Source organism: Festucalex cinctus, chromosome 2 (genome assembly GCF_051991245.1).
Source record: "Festucalex cinctus isolate MCC-2025b chromosome 2, RoL_Fcin_1.0, whole genome shotgun sequence".
NCBI lineage: Eukaryota > Metazoa > Chordata > Actinopteri > Syngnathiformes > Syngnathidae > Festucalex > Festucalex cinctus.
Window position 1 is genome coordinate 9,145,747 of NC_135412.1, and position 26,547 is coordinate 9,172,293.

General features: G+C 38.1%; 1 protein-coding gene across 1 annotated transcript in view; it reads left to right on the forward strand.

The window, feature by feature from the left end:
* LOC144013617 (cadherin-4-like) overlaps positions 1–26,547 on the forward strand; it is a 273,004-nt gene that overhangs the window by 89,817 nt on the left and 156,640 nt on the right. The window contains exon 3 of the mRNA XM_077512700.1: positions 22,193–22,216. Coding sequence (XP_077368826.1) covers positions 22,193–22,216 — 24 coding nt within the window. The remainder of the gene's footprint in view (positions 1–22,192; positions 22,217–26,547) is intronic.

A 26,547-nucleotide genomic window follows, 5' to 3' on the forward strand; every position in this document is an offset into this window, starting at 1 on the left:
ATCGAAAGTCTGACTTTTCATCAGCCAGATCGATTGAGAGCATATGAATAATTGTGTGTGAGCTCGATCATTATAAGTTATCGTATTTTTCGGATTATAAGTCGCAGTTTTTTTCATAGTTTGGCCGGGGGTGCGATTTATACTCTGGTGCGACTTATGTGTGAAATTATTTAACACATTATTATTATCATTTCACATGTTATTTTCACACTAAACCGAAAGAGGGCGCTCTAGGCCTGTGTTGATAAGTTCAACATTGCCGGTAGAAGAGGACGGCTACCTCCCGAGTTGGGGGAGTTGTTTAAAAGTGACACAGTGGATGAAGATTTCATTGGATTTAGTGATTTGGAGTGAAACTGATAGTTTGGTGAACTTGTTAGCATGTTCTTTATGCTAGTTATATGAATAACTTGTAGTGATGGGAACATAATTCACCCACAGAACGTTGGGACGAAGGGAGAGTTCCGGGTGGGAAGGTTTTGTTATGTGGAAAAGGGGAGTTAGCCTGTTAGCTTCTAGCTGAGTGGGGAGTTGCTGTTAAGACCTCAGAAGTTGATGTCAATAAAACGTGAGCCTTTGGCTCCGTGCTTCAACACTCCGCCTCCGACTCCCGTCACCGACTCACTCTTAATATGTTACGCCGTTACTGACATTACCAGGCATGTCAGTCATGTAACGTTAGTATACCGTACACTTATTCAGCCTGTTGTTCTCTCTTTTATTTTTATTTTAAATTGCCTTTCAAGATGACATGTATGTTTTTGGTGTTGGATTTTATCAAATAAATTTCCCCAAAAAATGCGACTTATACTCCAGTGCGATTTATATATGTTTTTTCCTTCTTAATTATGCATTTTTTGGCTGGTGCGATTTATAATCCGGAGCGACGTATAATCCGAAAAATACGGTAGGGTTTTTTAATTTATTTTTTATTTAAAAATAAATAAATAATGTTAATGCTCTGTAGAGACCCCACCCCTTTGTCTGCCAGGTCTTCTCTATGCTCTGCACTCCATATTTGGACACAGGCTTGGCTCAAGGTGACTATATGTGGAACACCTCTCAGGAGATCTGCAACACCTGTTTAGACAGAGAGATGCGCACATAATGTACAATGTGTCAACACACAATGCTGGGCCTGACTAAATTATCTGCCAACTAAATCTAAAAAGAGAGGAGCAATCTAAATCTTTGCTAAAAATTAGAACTGTTGCATTGGATGTGGTTTACATTTTCTGAATGTGAAAAGCATGAGACAGTAAGGATGGAATAATGGCAAGATCGTGATAGTGCGATATTAATTAAAACTGTTTAATTAATTAAAAAATATTGTCATTGTCATGTCACGATATTAAAAGCAGCACGTCTGTAAAAAATGTCAAGTTGATTTCCACTTGTGCAGTTCTGGCACCCTCTGGTGGTTAGTTTTTTAGTGCAGTTTAATTTTCACGTGGCATGTTTTGCCCCTTCGATGGTGCTTTTTTTTTTTCATATAAAATCTTGAACTTTTTAAATATCGCCATCCTCCCCACAATATCGTGATAATTAACGTATCGTGAAGTTCATATTGTGATATAGTATCGCGACGTTTGGATATCGTTACATCCCTATTAGATAGGACATTATGCAAATACTAGTGTTGTTCCGATACCGTTTTTTTGGCCCCCGATACCGGTTCCGATACCCAGCTTTGCAGTATCGTCCGATACCGATACCTAAGGTTTATTTTTTTTCCTTCAATATGAAAAATCTGTCCTGCCGTGTTTTGATGGTCAAATGTTGTTTATCTAGGTTTTTGCAAGAGGACAGGTCAGCTTGCGTTCACCTTTTTTTTGGTCAAACAGCTTTGAGCTGTGATCTATATCTCCATACACCTTGATAAGGTCACCATGGGCAATGATAACTGTGTTATGTGATATTGATTTACTATTGAGTCTGATCGTTGCCAGACGGTGCCCAGCAGGTGGCCTTGAGGCATAATCAATTTATCAGCGACTTAAATCGACAAGGACCGCTGCAAAAAAGACAGACAATGTGTCCTCAGGTAAATCCAATAGAGTCCACTCTAATGTAAGCTTTAAACATAAGTGCCTGCTTACACTATATGTCTTCATGTGGAGAGTTAATCTGCACATCTATTTTTTAAAACCAACATTTATTGTATTGAAGCAAGGGCACCAGTGATTCTCTTCCCTATTATCTTTAAAAAAAAAATCCTCCTCGTCCTTGCTCTCCACCTCAGCATTTACCCTCGATATCTTGTGTAGGTGATGAGTTATAGTGGTCATAGTGATGCAGCTGATAGATGAAGGTGAGCTTAGCTGTGGCCTACAAGATACTTTAGAGGACACTGAGGCTGCCATCCATCCTTCGAGCCTCCTACATAAACAAACTCGTCTTTTTTTCATGATTTCTATGTTTAACTTTAGTATAGAAGAGACAATATTGTTGCTTGCTTAGCATGTATTGTTGCATATATTTGTGGTACATTTCTGTATCTTGTTTTCAGACTGGTCAAAAAAACAAAACATTTGTGTTGGAAAGACTGGATATTGTAACAATCAATGGTCGCTCCTCTTTGTTTTGTCGTGCTGATGGATCACTTTTTCTTTTTGCTTTTCAGACTTTTTTGCCGTGAACCTGAGTTCATATAGAAAATAAATACACATTTGAAAGAGACACATTTGCTTGCTGTCATAATCAGAGCTACTAAAACATCATTTTTTTCCATTCCTGGATGCACAAATTGCATATTATATGAAGACTATTTTAAATATATATATATATATATATATATATATATATATATATATATATATATATCCATCCATCCATTTTCTTGACCGCTTATTCCTCACAAGGGTCGCGGGGGCTGCTGGCGCCTATCTCAGCTGGCTCTGGGCAGTAGGCGGGGGACACCCTGGACTGGTTGCCAACCAATCGCAGGGCACACAGAGACGAACAACCATCCACACTCACACGCACACCTAGGGACAATTCGGAGCGCCCAATTAACCTGCCATGCATGTCTTTGGAATGTGGGAGGAGACCGGAGTACCCGGAGAAGACCCACGCGGGCACGGGGAGAACATGCAAACTCCACCCAGGAAGGTCCGAGCCTGGACTCGAACCGGAGACCTCAGAACTGGGAAGCGGACGTGCTAACCACTAGACTACCGTGCCGCCCTATATATATATATATATATATATATATATATATATATATATATATATATATATATATATATATATATATATATATATATATATATATATATATATATATATATATATATATATATATATGTATGTATCAACCATACAAAGCAGGAAATTATCGGTTATTGTATCGGTTGAAATTTTTCATATCGTGCATCACGCACACACACATGAATATACCGTATTTTTCGGATTATAAATCGCAGTTTTTTTCATAGTTTGGCCGGGGGTGCGACTTATACTCTGGTGCGACTTATGTGTGAAATTATTAACACATGATTATATCATTTCACATGTTATTTTCACACTAAACCGCAAGAGGGTGCTCTAGGTCTGTGTTGATAATTTTAACATTGCTGGTAGAAGAGGAAGTGGCGCATCGTCTACCTCCCGTACTCCAGTGCGACTTATATGTTTTTTCCTTCATAATGATGCATTTTTTGGCTGGTGCGATTTATAATCCAGAACGACATATAATCTGAAAAATACGGTATATATATATATATATATATATATATATATATATATATATATATATATATATATATATATATATATATATATATATATATTAGGGGTGTTAAAAAATCGATTCGGCGATATATCGCGATACTACATCGCGCGATTCTCGAATCGATTCAATAAAAAAAATCGTTTTTTTTTTTTTTTTTTTTTTTTTTTAAGAGCTCAGAATTGTTCATTCGGTAGTCTTACCGATTCAACGTCTTATCATCATTGCCTTTTTTTTTTTTTTTTTTTGTGTGTGAATCGATTTTTAAACTTCCATTTTTAATGGAAAAATATTCAACAAAACGTCTGACTTCGGGTTAGGATTTACACCTTGAGCATGGAAGAATGTTATATGAACGGAACATTAAGCCTTAATATTTTATTTTAATGCTGTTCAAACATGAAACAGATTACAACCTCTATAAGACAGAAATTTCAGATAAATAAATAATACATTTTCATATAAATCTTACACTCTACAAGCTTACTGATTAGTATTTTCTAAATTTGAATGAAAAAAAATCGCAACAATCGACTTATAAATTCGTATCGGGATTAATCGGTATCGAATCGAATCGTGACCTGTGAATCGTGATACGAATCGAATCGTCAGGTACTAGGCAATTCACACCCCTAATATATATATATATATATATATATATATATATATATATATATATATATATATATATAATAATCTGTATATAATCTGTATATATATATATATATATATATATATATATATATATAATAATCTGTTTGATCAGAGAAACTATATACTTTCTCTGATCAAACAGATGATAATTAACCCAAATTGATTATTTGCACAGTTATGCTGCATCTCGTTATGCTTTAAAGTGCATTCCTTCTACTGTCATTCTAAGTGTCCTCCTCTTGCATCACACCTGCTTCTTTATCAGCCACAAGATAGCACGGTCGGTGAGCAGTGCCACTGGGCAAGAAGCTAGTCCCACTTCCTTATCCAAGGCACTCAGATGCGGCACTCTTCCACATCCACTATCAGCATGAAATTACACGCACCTTAAGCCCATTACCACTTCAAAATGAACAGGCACATCGGAAAGCAGCCTCCCCATTAGTGCCTTGCAGCATGCAGTTGAGCTGCACCTGTTTCTATCATAAATATTAACGTCAACTTCGAATATTAGGTTGCACAGCTGTGTATGCACAAACCCAAATTCCACTGAAGTTTGGACACTGCGTAAAATGTAAATAAAAACAACATACAATAATTTGAAAATTCGTTCAACCTATATTTAATTGAATACACTACAAAATCAAGATCTTTAATATTCAAACTGGTAAAATGTATTGCTTTTTTTGTTTTGTTTTTTGTTTTTGTTTGCAAATATTCACTTATTTTGAATTTGATGCCTATAAAATGTTGTGGGGGCATGTTCACTGTGTTACATCACCTCTCCTTTGACGATTGTGTTTGTTAAATCAATTTTGTTTTGCTGTACTTCTGTGCATGTGCAGGTCTCCATTGTCGTACAGTATTTTACGCTTCATAATGCACCACACATTTTTAACAGGAGGCAGGCCTGGACTGCTGGCAGGCCAGGCTAGTATTGGCATTCTTTTACTTCAAAGCCACGCTGTTGTAACATGCCGAATGTGACTTGGCATTGTCTTGCTGAAATAAACAGGAATGTCTCTGAATAAGACACTGTTTGGATGTTGCTGCAAAATCTGTATGTTACTTTCAGCTTTAAACATGATTTCACGGATAAGCCCGGAAAAGTGGTTCACTTTGCAAATTGTGTTAACTGATAATTGTTTCCTGAAGTGTTCCTGAGCACTTGTAACAATATGCTTTGCACATTCATGCTGGTTTTTATTGCAGTGCCACCTGATTGAAGGTCACAGGCATGCAATGTTGGTTTTTGGGCTTGATGCTTGCGTGCAGAGATTTAGCCAAATTCTATGTATTGTTTGATAATATTATGGACCGTAAATGATGAAATCCATAAATTTCTTGCAATTGTATGTTAACTCATTCACTCCCAGCCATTTTCACTGAAGCAATCCCGTTCGCTCCCGCCTCTTTTACTGGATTTTGACTGATTTTGCAAGGCCCACAGAATATTGTGTTCAATTGCTATAAAAGCATGGAACCTATCAAAAGAAAGATTCAAGTCTCTTCTTTCATCAGGAAAAAAAAAACTGTTTCTATCTGTTTCCGTTTTGCAGCAATTAGCATTAGAAGAGAGCTAAATTCCATCAGTTTGCACAAATCTATTTAAAATTGTAAGTAATTGAGCTTTTTTTCTAGATGGCCCTGGTTGATCTCCTTTGCTCTGCTGTCACCTGCTGGCCGTTTGTGTAATAACTACCATTTCTGCAACCGTTCTTTGCAGTTGAGAGGCTGCATCAAAGCCTTCTGTATGCTCTAGCATTAAAAAAAAAAAAAAAAAAAAAAAAAACGACAAAAAACGTATAAATACCTCTTTGGGACACTTAGAACATTAAAAAAAACGTATTTATACGTTATTGGGAGCAAATGAGTTAAAAAGGATGTGCTGTGTCATATATAATTTTGTTGCTTTCCACCTTGATTATAAATCTCTCCTCGTCCATGTTCACCGGTGTTTAAACAGTGAATTAAGCATTATGACGTTTTGCTGACATGATTGCGAAATAGGAGCTGGCGAGTGTTTTATTCTGAAAAGTAACTGGAAATTTATTTTGAAACTGCATCGATCTTCCTGTCCCGCTCGATGTGTTCTGTGCTAGCTTGCCATTTGACGGAGGCCGATGGATGCGGCGTGCGGCAAAAATAGAAAATAGGTCTATCCGTGCGGACAATGGCGAGAGGAGACGGCGGGAGAAGCGAGTGTGGATTTAGTCCCCAAAGAAAGTGATGCAAGTATTTTGGCTATAATGCACTGGTTGGCCTGGGTCTGTGAAATTACCAAAAGCTGGTCTAACCCGCCTTCGTTCTGTTTTGACCGCGCACCAGCACCGGATTTGCACCAGTCACAAAACAAAAGATCAGTTTTCTGCTGGTTTTGGCATTTGCGTTTTTTCTCTGAAAGACAAGCTAGTCAAAAAGGGCAATAATCAGAGGGAGAAAAAATATGTATAATACTGTGTGCCATCATGGCTGTGCAGTTTAGAATCCATCAATCGACAGGAAGAGGTTTTGTCACAGCCATACTATCACTATGGAAACGAAATCACAAAGTCCAGACAGTGCTTGATTGTAAGACAGAGTGGTGTAAATGGACACATGCATGCACACGCACATTAAAATTCTTTGCTATTAAAGGAAAATAAATAGAAAGAGAGATGGCGAGATACGCTTCGTTGAACAAGCAATGTGATGCTTGACTGAAATGATTAAATTCTAACTAGGCGCTGCAGTGTGTGTGTGTGCAGGTGTGTTTTTGAAGGTATGCATTTTCACAAGTACAATATGCTTTCCTATTTCCTTCATTTTGGGTGATCGGTGATCGGTCGAACTCTGAAAAATAAACCGATCTTTTCCACAAGGTAATAAAGTACCCAATTTAGAGGTTACAATTTGTAGTAGAAAATTGAATACAAGTCATCGTTATTGGTCAAAGAATTAACCTGTTATCAGAGTAGGGCCCTAATAGGAAAGGTGACCCTGACAACGGTGTTTTCAGGATAGACAGCAGCGTTCTTATCTCCAAGGAGACCTGGAAGTCTGCTGTGTGACAACAATGACAGTCATTCTTTCAGCCGTGACCCTGTTCTCCTTCACCATAACGCACCTCTACACTAAAGCCTTAGCAAAGGGGAAGGAAATGTCTCACAAGGACAGCTTTTACGTCCTTTAAGTCAAATAATGTCATGGTGTCTGAAAAAGTTATATTCTTTAAGTAGTTGTCCTTGGGACTTTTTTTTTTTTTTTCTAGTATGGTACAATGAAAATAAATTTTTCCTTTCTTTGAGATTAACTTATTCAGTGCCATTAACGGCTATAGACGTCAACATTCATTTTAACCGGGCTGGCAGTGAATGAGTTAAGTATCCGTCAAGCCATCCATCCATTTTCCGAACTGCTTATTCCTTACAAGGTGAAGGGTCGCCGGGGTGCTGGAGCCTCTCCCAGCTGTCTTCAGGTAATAAGCAGGGTACATCCTGAACTGCCAGCAAAATGTAGGGCACACACAGACAAACAACTATTCACACGTACAATAAAAACTAGGGACAATTTAGAGTCTTCAATATATTAAATATAAATATATATAAATATATGTATAAAATAATAATAATAATAATAATAATAATAATAATATATAAATATATATAAATAGAAATAGTATGTTTTTTTTTAAATGTTAGAGGAATCACGGGTACGGGGGAGAACATGCAAACTCCATCCAGGAAGGAGTCAGAAATCAAACTCACGACCTCTGCACTGGAAGGCTGACGTGCTAACCACGTGCCACCCTGAGTTAAGTATAGTTGGCAAAATAATATACGTGACTTATAGGACCTAATTTCTAATTGCAAAGACCATGAATGATTGACACACCCCTTAAAATGTACTGTAAATATGTGATAAACATAAATAAAATAGATCATGAACTATGGTCCAATACATCTCACAACTTCCATCCATCCATACATTCTCTCTACTGCTTATCCTCACATTACCGTTAAAAAATTATCTTAAAGTTGATTTGCTTAATAATAGTAATAATAATAATAATAATAATAGTAATAATAGACTGGAGGTCTGTCTTCCTCTTACAACCCAAGCTAAACTTAGCTGTCAGATATGCCACTTCCATATACTTTCTTGACAGCAGTTTACTAATAGTCAGGGCTTTGAAATTAGCTTGTGGCATCAGTGCGTAATCAGCAAAGCACAAACAACTTTAGATGAGTTATTCAGCAAAAAGCAGAGGATAGTTACACAGAGAAAAAACAAAAAGACAAGTAGGTGATTTCCTAAATAGTGAATGTCTAAGGTTCACTGTACTACTCAAGTGTTTTTCCCTGTTTTTGCCTGACAAATTTGAGATCTCCCTTTCCATAAGATTATTTCTTTTAGGCCCTTGTTGTCATTTTGCATTGCCCTTTCTTTCTTTTATCAAATTTTCTTATTGCACTAAGATACTTGAGGAAAGGAAGTACTGCTAATTGCGTTTACTGCAACCCCGTTAATGAGAATGTTGTAACAGCTTTCAGCTGCTTTTGTCTTGATGCTCAACGTTGCTATTTCAGTTCATACAATTGCCATTTGCTTAAAAGCTCTCCCTGCCTGTAATTTTGAACAAAGGCTGGCACAGTTCAAAAGGTGCGCGTGATAATTAAATGTGAATAAATTGAATTTACATAAGAACCTGTGCAGTATACTTGATTTTTTTTTTTTTTTTTTTTTTTTTAAGCTTGCAGGTGTCGTTAGTTCGAACAAAATGAAGTACAAGGTAATTTTTGTTTTGTTTTTCGTCTGTTGTAATAAATACTTTTACAACATAGTCTAAATATTCCTTATCTATAATGTGAATTGGTTTAAAAAGTGTATATAGGGATGGAAGAATGTTGATTTGTTGTGATTGCATTGTATTGGTGTTAATGTTTTATGTTATGTTTTTTTTGTGTGTGTTTCTGTAAAGCACGTTGTGACAGTTCAGGTTGTTTGAAAGCGCTTAATAAATAAACTTGAGTTGAGTTGAGATGAGATGAGTTAAAAAAAATAAGATGAGTGAATGGAATCAGAAAGACTTGATTAAGAACTGCACCAGACGTTTACAAAATGTCAGCTCTTTCTTAATAATTTCAGAAAGTGTGAATATATAAATAAATAAACTAATTAATTAATTAACTAACTAACTAACTAACTAACTAACTAACTAACTAACTAACTAACACAGTGGTGTCCAAACTACGGCCCGGGGGCCATTTGCGGCCCGCGGTCCATTTTTCAGTGGCCCGCGACATATGCTAAAAATGGCATTAGACTCAGTTCAAATCAAATAAAAACAAAAATGTTTGGAGATGGTCAAAGTAAGAAGGGAGGGTGTCGAAAAGCACAGGTGCTATTAAAGTTTATTTTAGTTAACTAAAACTAATGAAAAAACTCAAATTCAAAACTACAATTTTGTTAACGAAATAAAATAAAAATGAAGATGCTTTTTAAAAAAAGAAAACTACCTGAAACTACATTTTATGTTTACAAAATTAACTATAAAACTAACTATAATTATAGCAAACGTCCTTCGTTTTAGTTTTGGGTAATTAAATTAATGCATGAGCCTTTGGGGATGATTTTAAATGTGATTTTTAGTAGATTTTGTATTTTTATTTTTTTAATATAAACTGGAATAATGACATTGCGCCCATGGTGTTTTTTCAAATATTGTGCACAAGTAATACACATAAAAACAAAAACTAATACTGAAACTAACTAAACTAAAACTAAGCATTTATTAAAGAACTAAAACTAATAAAAAACTAACAGAACCACTAGGGGTGTTAAAAAAAAATCGATTCGGCACTATATCGCGATACTACAGCATACAATTCTCGAATCGATTCAATAGCCAGCCGAATCGATTTTTTAACATCCATTTTTGATGGAAAAATATTCAAAATAACGTCTAACTTTCACACCTTAAGCATGGAAGAATGTTATATTAATGGAACATAAGCCTTAATATTTTATTTCAATGCTGTTCTAACTTGAAAAAAGGTTACAACCTGTTTGTTAAATGCAGTGGCTCACAGTTATAAAACTGAAGTTTCAAATCAATAAATAATACATTTTCATACAAATCTTACAATGTACATGTACAGGTTTACTGAATGGTATTTTCTAAATTTGAGTAGAAAAAATCGCAACAATCGGCTTGTAAATTCATATCGGTATTAATCGGTATCGAATCGAATCGTGACCTATGAATCGTGATACGGATTGAATCGTCAGGTACGAGGCAATTCACACCCCTAAGAACCACCCTGAAAACTAATTAAAACTAACTAAATTTGAAAAAAAAAAAAAAAAAACTCAAAACAAAATAACAACTAAAATGAAAAATTCCAAAACTATAATAACCCTGCTGCCATATTACAAATAAATTGGTTTATAGACTGTAGCATTTTTCTAAATATGCAAAAGCACAAATAAATTCTTTGAACAATTTTTAGCACTAAACACAATTTCTCGTCATAACATTATGTGGCCCTTGCGTCCTTCTGGTTTTCTGTATGTGGCCCTCAAATGAAAAAGTTTGGACACCCCTGAACTAACATATTGTACAAAGGCCTTGTCCAAAACCTCTTTCATGAAATCGTCAGGCACTATAGGAAACATTTTGCCTGTCAAAGCAAGATCCTTACTGGTTTTGAATGACAAATAATCTGACACAGGGTTCACATTTCGAAAAATATGTTTGTTTCCTTTCTACTTTTTACAAACCAAAAGTTTCAACCAGCCTTCGTCAAGATTTCAGTGATTAATGTTACTGATGGAGAACACAGATAAGATTTGAAAGGGTATCGGAACAAATTCCAACATCTCTCTCAGAGATGCTGTTCTTATCCATAATCCCCATCACAAGTAACTGATGAAAAAACACCGGCTATCTGTAAATGATATCAGTATAGCTATATAGTCTTGAAATAGCATTATATTTTATTCACTGGCCACTCAGTATTACTATTATCTTTCTTCATTTTTAACTTTTGGTCACCTTTGTCTATCAGCCAGCCTCATTTGTCATTACACACTAATCAAAGTCTCAGGAAAGTAAATGTTTCATACTGCACTTATGATGTTGTATATCTAATAAGCATCTGTACCAAGGTGGCAATGCACACCAGATTTATCAGCAGCTGTGTACTGCTTCACAGATGAACATATTATTCAGGTTCTCCAAGGCTTCTGGGGACATAATACATGGAGAGTAAAGAGCACTAACTAACATAACTAACTACAGTGATACCTCAGCTCACGAACATAATTGGTTCCCAGAAAGTGTGTGTAAGGCGAAAAGTTTGTCTTCCGAACATTTATTTCCCATAAGAAACCATTAAAATGAGAATAATCCGTTCCCAGGTCCCTATAAAACATAATTTTCTACTAAATAAGCCCTAAAACTACACAAAAATATACCTTATTTTATGTATAATAAATGTGCTATTGTATTGTAATTAAAGAAATAAACTACTGTATAATAAAGTCGTTTTATTTACCTTTGTGATGGTAGTTCTAAAGGATGGTAGCAATGGTAGACTTACTTCATTCGCAAGCGTTTCACCGCGTAGAGTGTTTATGGAACGGTTGCCGCTCATTCGCGCTTTCGTGCTCACCGAAGCGGAGGAGGCGTGTCCCTTGGTGAACAAGGAAGTGGAGCACGTTAGCGAGTCAACAAAAAGTGAGCACCGCCAACTACTTTCACCTCTTTCCTGGGACTAAACACCCGTGGCACTATTTTCTCCTTTTTTGAGGTACAGTACGTGATAGCACTTTCGCTTTTTTAGTGGCGCGAACTCCATTGACTACAATGCAAACGCGCCGCCGTCCCTCGCTTTTGGTGAGAACGTAGCATTAGGCTTAACACTAGCCTGTGGTGGTGGGGGGGGGGATTCTGACTAAAACAGACCGGCCGTTTACTAAATTCCCGGTGATGTCTGGTCATCTTTTTCAGTATATGCGGTGTAAAAAGCTGTGTGCTGCACTCCCCTCCCTCCCCTCCCGCCTCCAACTGCTTTAATTAGAAATTCGAAGGAGCGGCGGCTACAATTTAAAGATGGCGGGCCACCGCTCCTGAATGAATAGAGCGGAATCACTGATATTATCTCAGAAATGAGAAACTTTTACTCCTTGCTAACATTATACCTCTCTTCCAGTTTTACATATGTAAATAAGGACATTAAGAGAACAATATCATGTTTAACATTTGCATTACATTTACACCAGCTTCAATATAAGCTCAAAGTGCTCTTGAATATTTTCAAGTTTCAATAATGCAATATAGCCTCTGGCTTTTCTCCACCCTGGATCCTATTTATATTGTTATTGAGGTTTTACAGAAACCACCAAGGGTGAAAATGAGAAGTCATGTTATGAATATTTGTGTGGTTAGGTTTAATATTAAGCAACGCAGTAAACATTTTGTGAAGAATGCAACATTTCACCTCTGGTGCGAATACTGCATAATGTTTGCCCTCAAGAGGAACATTATTGCTAGATATGTAATTTTATTGCTGCACACTATCTCAGTTTTCTGGGACTTTGAACCTCTTTTTTTTTTTTTTTTTTTACTGTTGTGTCTGTTTGACTGTGAACAGATGGTCCATCCTTTGTGTTCATGTTCACATTTTCATAATTTGTGCTATTATAATATTTCAAGCAAACCAAAATAGGAAACTGAATCAGAAGCTCTCTGAGGGTCACTGTTTGTTGAAACTTTTTTTTTTTTTTTTGCCTCTGACAAAGGGAGAGCACTAGTGCGAAATGTATCACAATATGCAAATAATGCTTTGTTCACTCGGCGACCTACCCTGCCAAGGGTGTTGCTACGATGATGCAAGGTGATGAAGGGAGAAAGTGAAATGGTGTGAGTGAGCGGTGATAGAAGAGATAAACAACCAAAAAAGACGGGGAATTAAATAAATACAATATATGACAAATGATGTGTATATGTTGAAAATACAGAGTGGGTGGGTGTGACAGAGGACGGAGCGGTGCCTTTCCAGTTTGATCGGCGGCTGGCACCGAGAATTGATAGAGGGCCACTATAAGCGAAGGTCATATCTGAAGCTATTTCAGTTGAGACTGCCACTGGTGCAGGAGAAGCAAAAATACAAGCTTGTAGTGATGACTAGCTTCCCCTTCCCCCACTTTTTTTTTTTTTTTCCACCTATGGCTTTGTTGATGGAGGAGGAAGGGGCAGATTAATGGATGTATAAGCAGGATTTAGTTTAATATGGTCAAAAAGAAAATGTTCAATTTTAATATGTGACTAAAGCTATAACATTTGTGTGTGTGTGTGTGACATTTTTATTTTATGATCCGTCCTTGCACAGTACATGATGAGCTGTACTGAAAGGCCATGCGGATCTATTCATTCAAGATGAAGGTTGTGGAACATCACCGTGATTGTTTTTCGATCAGGATGTCTCATCAGAGGCGGCTGAAGTGGAAATACGTTTCTGGATGGTAATAACCACAGTTATGTTCTACTCGGCTTTAAGGACTGAAGTCTGTCATCATCCCAGTGTCCAAGCAGTCTGGCTGGAACTCAGAGCCGATCGCCTGGCGCCAGAACCCGAGCTATACCAAGGAGGTTCAAACGGGGTAGTTCCCCCCGGGCAGACCCCACAGCACTGGCTCTAATATCCGATCAAGAACCATCTGTTGAGGCGACAAGAGCCTAGGCACGCTCCCAGTACCCCTTCCTGCCGACTGACCTCTCCAAGGAGAGCCCGATGGGATAGCGAGCTGTTAGCAGGCTATTCAGATTCATTCTGATTCCAATTCTTACAATAAATGCAGGCAAATGAGCATTCCAGACTCCCAAAGATGCACTCAACTCAATTATAAAATAATGTGAGAAATATATATGCACGTAAAAACACGGTTGTTCTTAACCTGGATTTGATCAAACCCCAGGGGTTCGGTGAGTCAGTCTTAGGGGTTTGGTGGATGTCAAGACACAGAGGCCAACACGACTCAAATGATTTGTGATGATATGCCCCGCTTGGCCATCATCGGCTGCAGGTGAACACGCTACATCGCTTGGCCTATCTGTGCTGCAGGAAATTTGGGGTGCTTAACTCATTTACTCCCAACAACGTATGAATCTGTTTTTTTTAATGTTCTAAGTGTCCCAAAGACGTATTTATACGTGTTTTTTTTTTGGTTGTTTTAATGCTAGAGCATACAGAAGGCTTTGATGCAGCCTCTCAACCTACAAAGAACGGTTGCAGAAATGGTAGTTATTACACAAATGGCCAGCAGGTGGCAGTAGAGCAAAGGAGATCAACCAGGGCCATCTAGACAGCTCCCGGCTGTTTTACTGGATTTTGACTGATTTTGGAACCTATCAAAAGAAAGATTAAAGTCTCTTTTGTTCATCAGGAAAAAAATTATATTTCTATCTGTTTCCGTTTTGCAGCAATTACCATTAGAAGAGAGAGAAGTTTCATCAGTTTTCACAAATCTATTTAAAATTGTAAGTAATTGAGCTTTTTTTCTAGATGGCCCTGGTTGATCTCCTTTGCTCTGCTGCCACCTGCTGGCCGTTCGTGTAATAACTACCATTTCTGCAACCGTTCTTTGCAGTTGAGAGGCTGCATCAAAGCCTTCTGTATGCTCTAGCATAAAAAAAAACACAAAACGTATAAATACGTCTTTGGAACACTTAGAACATTTGAAAAAACGTATTTATGCGTTATTGGGAGCAAATGAGTTAATTATGTTGGTATACAGTACACAGAGTTGTCAGGAGTTATCATACATACGTAAAATTAAAAAGATTTCACTTTTTACTTATGCACAACTTATATAAACATTTTTTGCAATTTGCGGTTAGGCGCAGGGGTGTTTGGGAGCAAATGAGTTAATTATCAGTATGCACATTATTATGTTGTACTTTTTTCCTTCTTTTTTTTTTACATTATATGTATAATGCAAATCAACACGTCAAAATACTGAATCAGTCGCAGTTGGCTCATGACTCTGCTCACTTACGTCTTCTCTCTCCAACATCCTCAGTCAGCAGGAATTCAGTCAGAGACGAGTGCTTTATGCTGAAAATCCATTTGTGTCATGTTTATGAGTTTAAAGGCTTATCAGACAACACAACACAGCCTTTATTTCAAACACGATGACGAAGATGATGCCATCATTGCCGTTGAGCAGTGTTGGCGTTATACTGAAACAAATGTCAAAAGTGATTTATTGTGAGTTAAAGTAGTTAAAGTACATGCATGCATCTCGTAATTAAAAGTGGGACAAAAGTGCACTTCTCTTGAAGTTTGATTCGCTCGTACAAAGAGTTTCTGCTCCGCGTTGTGTCACACAGAGCCATTTGCCAGCCGTCGATAACAGTTGGCTAATGGGTAATGTGCCACACAAGACTGATGCTGCACTTGCTGTTTTCATTTTGCTGCTGTAGTGCAGTAATTAATCCAGCTGAAACCTTTGTGCTCACAAAATAAATGCTTTCCATTTTCATTAATAGACAACTCATTAGTATATAATGAGCAAGATGACGGCATTCCCTGTGCAAAAGGTAACGTAATTGTGTGTTGCTCTCCTCGGGTTGTACAAATGTACACCTTGTTTGCCTCCATGGAAACCGCACTGGTTTGCAAAAGAAGGCAACCACTTCCGTGCAAATATTGAAATTTGCTCTTCGATAAAGTCAATTTTGGAATGTGGTTTTCCTAACCTGAAAGACTTCCCTTTTGGACACTGATAACCACAAGTTACTCTCATTCAATAAACACTGACAAGTCAAATGGTACTGGCTAAATGCAGTGACAAGCTGCCTTTCAATGTCTGCTTACAGTTTGCAGCAGCAATGAAAACTTACAAGTGACACCAGCGTGTTGAATGGGTGAACAATTTTTGTTCAAACTCGTTTTAGATTTTTTTTATTTTATTTTTTTTATTCATAATATGACTTAAAGACCCCATGTGTGCAAATGTTAAAATATAGTTTCCGTAGATTGAAACATGCCAGTTGGATTGTTCTTATCAACAAAGATTAACTCATTTACTCCCAATAACGTATAAATACGTTTTTTTAATGCTCTAAGTGTCCCAAAGACGTATTTATACGTGTGTTTTTTTTTTTGTTTTTTGTTTTTTTGTTTTATGCTAGAGCATACAAAAGGCTTTGATGCAGCCTCTCAACTGAAAAGAACGGTTGCAGAAATGGTAGTTATTACACAAACGGCCAGCAGGTGGCAGCAGAGCAAAGGAGATCAACCAGGGCCATGTAGAAAAAAAGCTCAATTACTTACAATTTTAAATAGGTTTGTGAAAACTGATGAAACTTAGCTCTCTTCGAATGCTAATTGCTGCAAAACGGAAACAGATAGAAACATACTTTTTTTCCTGATGAAAGAAGAGACTCTAATCTTTCTTTTGGTAGGTGCTTTTATAGCAATTAAACACAATATTCTGTGGGCCTTGCAAAATCAGTCAAAATCCAGTAAAACAGTCGGGTGCGAACGGGATTGCTTCTGTGAAAATGGCTTGGAGTGAATGAGTTTACGTTTTTGTTTGTTTTTTTGTTTTTTTTGCAAAGACCATTTTTCATATTTATTTATTTTTCTGATTACCGAATATACTATGTCTGCATAACAACCTAAGCAGACCCTGGAACATCTACATTAAAGAATTCAAGGCACATTCAAAACATTCATTTACATCCACTCTTCTTTTTATGCCGATAATTCGTAACAGACAAATGAACAAATATGTGTGAATACAAATCTACAAATATGTGCAAACTATCTTTACAGACAAGTCAAGTAAACTTCAGGGTTGGTCGATGTTGATTCCCAGGGGTGTATAGAAGAGAAAAGAGATGAGACTAACATCTAAGAAATGTGCTACTTCTCATCACTGGCTTGTGATTATGATTCATCACATGATAAGATAAGCTCTCCTCTTGTGCAAGTTCCGATTTTTCATTTACAAACAAGTAGAAAGAAAACATCATTAGTGGCAAAAGAGAGGTAGCTTATTTTCTGTTTTTTTGATGTGCACATTTTGACAGATGGTAACCATGTAAATAAGGGGGGGAGCTGACACGAACCTGTGCTGACTATAGTAGTCTTTTAGTGTAGTATAAAGTGTCCTGTAAAACACAACACTGTGTGCTATGCTGTGTTCTATTACTTGATAGCTTCACTGTTCAAGTGTGAGGCAGCCAGATTTATATGACAGATGCCGTGTCACAAATCCATCTTGGGCCATTAGTCGTGTGGTCGTTGACATTGCTGACTATCACGTAGGTGGTGTGTGAGTGAATTCAATAAATGATTGTGGCTGGGATCTCAGCTGGCTTAGGTCCCAGCTCCAGAAACGGATTCATCTATTTTCCCAATCCTCACAAATGTGTTTTGGCTTGTCAAAAACAAGAGGACCAATCATTGTCAATGGCAATCAACGTTACAGTGGGGAAAACACTGGACAAGTTCCATCGTTATCAGTGAACCATTTAAAGGGATAAAAAGAAGTGTTTGATTATAATTAGCTCACTAATGAGCTGATGCTGTTGTACCACTGTAAACTTTGGTTTAACCGGTCTCTCACTAATAGACTTGATGCTTATTACAGTATCTTTCCAAGATAAAAGTGAGAGTTGCTGGCTTTGCGCAAGCACCAACCTTTTTAGTTTTGGACCTTCGTAATTCACTCCAAAGGGTTTCCATGCGGCTGTCAGCCAGCACTGATATGGGCTGGCTGTACTTGGAGCATTTCAATATACATCCAATGAAAACACACATTGTCATGTATTAAGATTCCATGTATGTAACAAGACATTTGCAATTTCTTGAGATTCCATGTATGTAACAAGACATTTGCAATTTCTTGAGGAATTTCGTTTCAAGGGTGAAAGGCTGGATAAAACAAAAAACAAAAAAAAACATTGACGCATGTGGAAGTTTGATTGATTTAGAATAATATGAAATGTTATTGAATGACGTGGAATGACACTAAATGACATGGAATGAGCTGTTGAAGTTGGAATGGTTTTAATTAGTGTTGTTCCGATACCGATACTGGTATCGTCAGAGGTGCCGATACTCCATTAAACCAGTGGTATCGGTATCGGTGAGTACTCACGAGTAACATGCCGATACCATTAATTCCAACGCTAATATAGGATTTTGGATGCAGAATCTTGAGTTTTGCTGGTCCATGACATTCACTGATATGTGACATGTTCACTGAATGCCGATCTAAGATATCCTATTGGCCCTTGAATGCTCTGAACCAATAGCAGGACAGCTTTTTCATGTTGAGGGAAAAAAAAAAAAACACAAGTATTGGTATGGTATCGGTATCGGCCGATATGCAAAGCTGGGTATCGGTATCGGTATCGCGGGCCAAAAAACGGTATCGGAACAACACTAGTTTTAATCAATCACTATATGGGGACATTGGAGTTGAGTATGTAAATATTTGGAATTTGGAGTGATAAATGAGATGGCTTGTATGATCTGCACAGACTGAAGTTTGAATAGTTGTGGATAATATAGAATATGTCCTAATATGGGCATTTTTGAAGTAAAAAAAAAAATAATAAAAAAAAATAGGTCTTTGGTATGTGCAAAATGTTGGTATGTTGAAAATTGTTGAGAAGGTGAATTGATTGAGCAGAATGATTTAAATTTCAAATGGGAGCTATCTGAATCCGTTATTTTGCATGTGCTAGTAGAAATTAATGTTAAATAATGAGTAAAGGGGAAATTTGGGCCTCAATTGGAATGAATGGGGAATTTTTATATGAAAAATGTTGAATTATGGAGAAACAATTGATTTTTGGAATTTAAAAAAAAATGGAACCCACTATGGCGTGAATTTGTTGAATATGGTGAAATTAGGTAAAAACGTTGGAGGAATAAAAAAATAGGAATAATTTGTGAGGCCTTCAGCCTTCACACAATAAAAAAAGAGGAATAACATCATAAGCACAATTACAAACTGACAGTTTGTTCATGTTAAAATGTGATACTTGTTTATTAGTTTCCTTGTGTCAAATCAGTCAGATTATCACTCGGTTAATTGATGTTATTTTCATGGGTCATGTATATTGTAAATGTCTAGATGAACAACTGATGAGCTATCTGAACAAACAAATATGATTGGAGCTTTGTACGATATGCTATTTGACTTAATTAGATATCATATTGGTCTGATTCATGTTCTCAACACAAAAAACAGTTCAGGCTATTTTTACTGTTCTTAGTTTCCAAATTACGTAAAAACTTTTCTGTCTTCAGGCATCCTGAACCGTTATTTGGCTTGCATGCATCCTGTGGGATGTGGAAACCTGCGCTGGCATATGGCCTACTTTACATAATACTCAGAGCCACAAGGGTACTGCCGTGGGCACACAGGCAAATCAGGACGTCACTCACACGTTCACGTCAATTTACGCCCTAAATCCATTCACTTTATGCTGCTGTGAAGTGTGGCATCTTCACTATGACGCCTCAAACAGGAACTAAGAAGACACGTGTTTTCAGGGCATGGCGATGACATGACATTTCCTCACATTTTTTTTTTTTTTCACGAAAGGGACTGGCTGCATAGGATTTGGATTTGTTTGCCATTCTTGGCCACAGTTTGTGCTCCTGACAGTGCACCCGTGGATCTGACTGACTGGGCCATATTGAGTGACATCCATCCATATTCTTTGTGCACCCACATTGAGGTCATGGGTTACCTCGAGCCTTTCCCAGCTAACTTTTGTGCGAAAGGCAGGGCAGATGACAACGATTCACAAATAGGGACAATATGGAGTCTTCAATGACCCTAACATGCTTTTTTTTTTTTTTTTTTTTTTTTTTTTTTGGAGGAAGCCTGGAGTAAACCTATGAAAAGAAAAACCCCCACACAGCCGTAGCTTAGATTCGAACCCCAAACTTCAGAACAGTGCAAAGCCCTCAGTCGCACTCATCGACTGTTCTGTCATATTCAGTATTTGAAGGATGGCAAAACGCTCAAGGTCTATTTGGTTGAAGGGAAATTGACGTACCTTGCTTTTCTCTGACTCATAATTTGAACCCTTTTCTTGAGATTCGATTAGGAGTGCATAACTTGGGGGCATTTGAACAGCAGACTATGTACAACAAACCCACTGTAACACCTCATACTCACCATGTTAAAAGTCAATTCCACACCAGACTGCATTGATAAGCACAGACTCTCACAACTGACACCATAATCACTGTAGCAAAGTTTCCCACCCCCCCTAACCCCACCACAAACACCCATCCTGATGCACCTTTGTCAGTTCACCAAGTACAAAAAAAAAAAATTCAATTTTCTGTTTCTCTTTGTTTATTAAATCCTTGTCAAACCTTTTCGTCCACAACGCAGGCATAAATGCATGTGAACTTCAAAGCACTAAAAACTCAACATTATAGTAGAGTTGCATGTTAAATGTACTGTCCATTATTTTTGCCTTTCACAAACACCCATACATTACCGTATTTTTCGGATTATAAATCGCAGTTTTTTTCATAGTTTGGCCCGGGGTGCGACTTAGACCCTGGTGCATTATTTTCACACTAAACCACAAGAGGGCGCTCTAGGCCTGTGTTGATAAGTTCAACATTGTATCGTCTACCTCCCGAGTTGGGGGAGTTGTTTAAAAGTGACACCGAGGATGAAGATTTCATTGGATTTAGTGATTTGGAGTGAAACTGATAGTTTGGTAAGATTGTTAGCATGTTCTTTATGCTAAAGTTATATGAATAACTGGTAGTGATGGGAACATAATTCACCCACGGAACGTTGGGACGAAGGGAGAGTTCCGGGTGGGAAGGTTTTGTTATGTGGAAAAGGGGAGTTAGCCTGTTAGCTTCTAGCTGAATGGGGAGTTGCTGTTAAGACCTTAGAAGCTGATGTTAATAAAACGCCAGCCTTTGGCTCCGTGCTTCAACACTCCGCCTCCGACTCCCGTCACTGCTCGCTACAAACTCTTAATATGTTACGTCGTTACAGACATTACCAGACATGTCAGTCATGTAACGTTAGCATACCGTACACTTATTCAGCCTGTTGTTCTCTCTTTTATTTTTATTGCCTTTCAAGATGACATGTATGTTTTTGGTTTTGGATTTTACCAAGTAAATTTCCCCCCAAAATGCGACTTACATATGTTTTTTGTTTTTTTTCCCTTCTTAATTATGCATTTTTTGGCTGGTGCGACTTGTAATCCGGAGCGACGTATAATCCAAAAAATACGGTAGTTGTTTTTTGAAAACAAAACAAAAAAACATAATGCTCTTTATTGTAAAAACAGAACAGCAGTGCATTATTGTGTGCCGAGGAGCACATCCTGTGGGCTGGGAAGGGATTGTGTGCCTTGAAAAAGAGTCTAAAATGCTTTCCGAAAGGATTTGATTTGCTCTGTCTCAGTGCTCTTCAGCAGTGTCCAAGGGTGCACGGGGTGAATTGTTTAAGAGATAGAGGGTTTCCAGGGGTCTGGCCACTCGCCTCTCTACTTAAGGCTTCCCTCTTCCAAGTGTTTGCTCACATCCTCCACCTGGTTGATTCTTTCTGAATATAGAAAAGCTGTTTAGTGTTTTTGGGTGTTGAGTTCTTGCCTGCTGTGTGGTATTATTTTGTAAATGTTTATTTGGGCTCAACTCTAAAATAATAATAATTAAAAAAAACATTACTTTTCTCATCTTTGATATCGACTGGATTTTGTGCATATGCTACAGCATGAGTCACTCATGTGTGTCTTCTCTCTTCTTTCTGCAGGCGCCAGTGTGTCATCACAGAAAGGTAAGCGGGCCCTTAGTTGTTACCTGTGCTGCCATGTTATATTTTTCTGCCATTGATTTCATGGTTCACCATATTGAGCTGTTTTGTTTTTGTTTTGTTTTTTAATTTCTTGGACTTTGTCCATGGTGGTTGAGGTTCAATTCCAGAGGCACAAGTCAAATTCATTTAGCTTTGCATGCAGTGCACGAGGCATTGCTACAGATTCAACATTTTTGTGACAGGCGGTTCACTCAATACAACAGACACACACAGACTGCTGTACGTCTCAAGCAGTATATGTGATGATAGGCGATATACGACACTTGTCACACGGGCCTATAAAGGTAAGTGATGAGTGCTGGCCAGGGCTCACTCTCTGATGAATGTTAAAGGGCTGGCACAGCATACATCATCCCGCCACCACCGCGCTCGCATATATTTCTGAATGAGAGCAAGATAAATAAGGCCACACACTATGACAATGAATGAGTGCTCACTTAAATTGGCTTCTGTGCATCCATATCTGGCCTGACTTCTTTTGTCCATTCAATATGTTGACGTCGCCTGCAGTTATGTCCAAAATATTTATAAACGCTCTCCAAGTCGTGCTGCTATCGCTGTGGAGAAAAAATATTGGTGTTTGTGTCCATACATGACTGACAGACGTGACTTTGACGGGGCCGTCTGGACAGAAGAGACATGGGACCTTGGGGCAAAGAGTTTGGACGTAAACAAATAGATTTGACAAGATTCTGCGTGCATACAAATTTGATATCTGCCTGAGCATGAATGATGGATATAGTGGAACATTTGTGCCCACAGACTTCTCGATCCGTCTCTATTAACTCATTCACTCCCAGCCATTTTCACAGAAACACTCCCGGCTGTTTTACTGGATTTTGACTGATTTTGCAAGGCCCACAGAATATTGTGTTCTATTGCTATAAAAGCATGGAACCTATCAAAAGAAAGATTCAAGTCTCTTCTTTCATCAGGAAAAAAAGTATGTTTCTATCTGTTTCCCTTTTGCAGCAATTAGCATTAGAAGACAGCTAAGTTTCATCAGTTTATACAAATCTATTCAAAATTGCAAGTAATTGAGCTTTTTTTCCTAGATGGCCCTGGTTGATCTCCTTTGCTCTGCTGCCACCTGCTGGCCGTTTGTGTAATAACGACCATTTCTGCAACCGTTCTTTGCAGTTGAGAGGCTGCATCAAAGACTTCTGTATGCTCTAGCATAAAAAAAAAAGAAAGAAAGAAAGAAAAAAACGTATAAATATGTCTTTGGGACACTTAGAACATGAAAAAAAACGTATTTACACGTTATTGGGAGCAAATGAGTTAATCTTTCTAGATGTGTGTGTTTGTGCGTTGTGTGTGTCACAGCTGTTAAAAATCCACATTGCCACTCTTTCCTTGTTCGACTGAAGGGCACGCAGCATTCAGATTGCCAGTAACCTTTCCTCTTGTTCCCACCCATAAGATGATTAATACGAGAGCTTGTTATAACATGACCTTATTCGTTAGTTTTCCAGCATCCCTGCCATGTGCCCCCTCACCATGACATCCCGATCAAACAGCACTGCACGCACTAAACCGCATGAACTATATTTATGGCACCTGTGCTGCAAAAACAGTCTCTCTGAGACATCGCTCTAATTTCATTTTGAAAATGCCAGCAATAAATTTATCAAATGGACTGAATCGAATCGGAGTCACACGCGCAGCCATCCGTCACGGGCTGTCCCCTCAGGGGGGCTGTGGGCGTAGTTAAGCCAGCCAAAAAGCTCTGCCAGCAGCAGCAGGAGAAGACATAATGTTGAGAGAGTTCCTGGTGGGAAGAAAAGCAAATGAATGCACGAGAGGACACGGATCCGTGAATGCATATGCATGTGTTCTCCGGCAGGTGTGTGGCTGCCTGTGTGCTTATAGAGGTCAGTGTTAATTCTCGGACACGCTCTTGATGGAATGGCAGTAAACCACTTGGAATGTTGATGCGTTAGAAGAGAAATTGATTAACCACAATCCAAGTTAATTGATTGTTTTGCCTTCCAAATCCCTCCCGATTCATCCGCTACTCTGAGCTTCATCGTCTCTCCTGCCTCAGGTTCACACGCTCTATGCCCCGCCACTCCCCTCCCGTTTCGTACTTTTTCATCCTCTGTTCTCCAGTTTGACACCTTTGCCTCACGCTCTAAATGCCTTTGTCCCTGCGCTCCTTTCCTTTCAGCCCTCTTTGTATCCGCCTATCTTTGCTTCTCTCCACTTCACATTTATCGGTGTGCAGGTTAAGCCAGGCATGAGTGAGGGTAAAGAAGCTTAGTGCTAACAGGGCTAATGAAGTCAGAGCGTATAATTCCTCCAACGGGGATCAGTGGCGCTTCTCTGTCAAGCCTGTCAGCAATTAAAGATCAGATGAAATGTGAAACAGAATTTTGAGAACAAAATTCAACAATCTGACACGTAAGACTTTCTACGACGGCGTATTAAAGGGGCTATCTGCCGGTTTCACTCAGGAAAATGCACTTTTTAAATAAACTACTTTTCAAGTTATAGATATGGGCTTTTCATAACGTGTGGGAGTGATTTCGTCCTAAACCCCCACACCCCCAGCCTGTATTTTGCCATTTTGTGTTTGTTTTGTAAACAGCGGGACGTTTCTGTGGAAAGACAGTGTTTACACCCCTCCAGCCAATCGCAGAGCAGGGGGCGGGGCGGGGGGTGCAAACGGGGCTGAGCGATCGCGTGACGTCACTCCCGCGGCAATTTGAAAGCACGCACGGATTTTATTTTTTTTTCACCTAGTAAACATTTCACAAAACTCATTTCACAAAAAGAATGCACAATTCTCTCTGATCAATTTGAAAATGTTTCCTCCTGACACTCACACAAACCTCCATCCATCTATTTTCTCTACAATTTCTCATCATAAAGGTCACAGAAAATGTCAGCACACCTTGACTGGTCGCCAGCACAAACAACCATTTTCACACATAAAATCAAACCTATAGAAAATATAGATTTTAATTGTATGTACTTTAAATGTCAGAATACCCAGAGAAAATCCAGACGAGCATTGGAGAAAATGTATGTGCCACACAGAAAATCCAGAACCAAGATTAGAACCACAAACCGCAAAACTGTAAGACAGACGAGCTAACCAATAGTCCACTGCGTTGCCCGTTTTCGATCAATCTTCCTCCAGTGTTTCCCAACCAGGGGTACAAAAGCACAATATTCTTAGGTACTTCATAAGCCCTTCAATAATATCCTATGTACATGCTACAACTTGCTTCATTGGGGAGACCATAACCAGCAGCACAGCCACGCCAAAATCAATCACCAAAAAAAAAACAGCCACGTCAGCTCAAATGTCTCATTAAAGCTCAGATGACTGATGAAAGGAAAGTAAAACTGCTATAGTGAGTCCGTATATTCTTAAGTGTTTTGTTTCCCTCTTGTTTATTTTTTAGTCTGTTTTAAGGGGACTTAGTTTTAAAAGAGCTCCATTTTTTTCTTCTCCTGGCAACGCTTACGAGTCATATAAAACGAGAAGTATTGTTATTTATTATGAATGGATATTTTGTTCTTTTATATTACTCATTAATTTTCAAGGGAGCATATTTATTTTTGTTTAATTTGAGTTTAAAAGAAGACAATACCTGATAATTAAATGGAACCAGTTAAGATGATGAAATAAATTGACTTTCATTGAATAATTAGTGGTGTGGTATGTTCCATTTTTGGAGAATCTTCAACACGTCTGAGAAGGGGATGCACTCACGGGCTACGTTTCAGAGGTAAACAAGACAACAACAAAAAAGAAAAAGTTAGGAGCCACTGCATTATATCTTACGAAATGAATGGAAGCAGTTTGGAGTTGGAAACTTTCTGTGCCAGTGCAAACTGCAGGGTCTACAAGGCTGCTTAAGTTTGGCATGGAAGAGCGTTAGAGCACCAACCTCAACTTGTTCAAATGCCTTTTTGATGTTTTAGAATAGAGGTCACGAGTCAGGCTTTCATATGGCATAGAAATAGTCATTTCTTATTCAGTTCTCATACATCCAGGTGAAAACATTTTAAGACTCTTTTGTGAACCAGAGCTGTATATATTTTAAGCATGTGAGTGACAAAGGGAATATTTGGGTTAGGAAGATGCCGGAGTGAAAAGTGAAAGGGTGCCTGTGAGGGCTTTGGGTCGTTTTGCTCGATTACACAGGCAAGCTGATGCTTACTATACCTGTCGGCTTACATCCGTACAAGCAAACAATGATTCCCTCCACATTCTTTTGTTTGTATTTTCATTGCACAATTGTTGAAGAGGAAAATATTTGGTCTCAATATGGAATTGT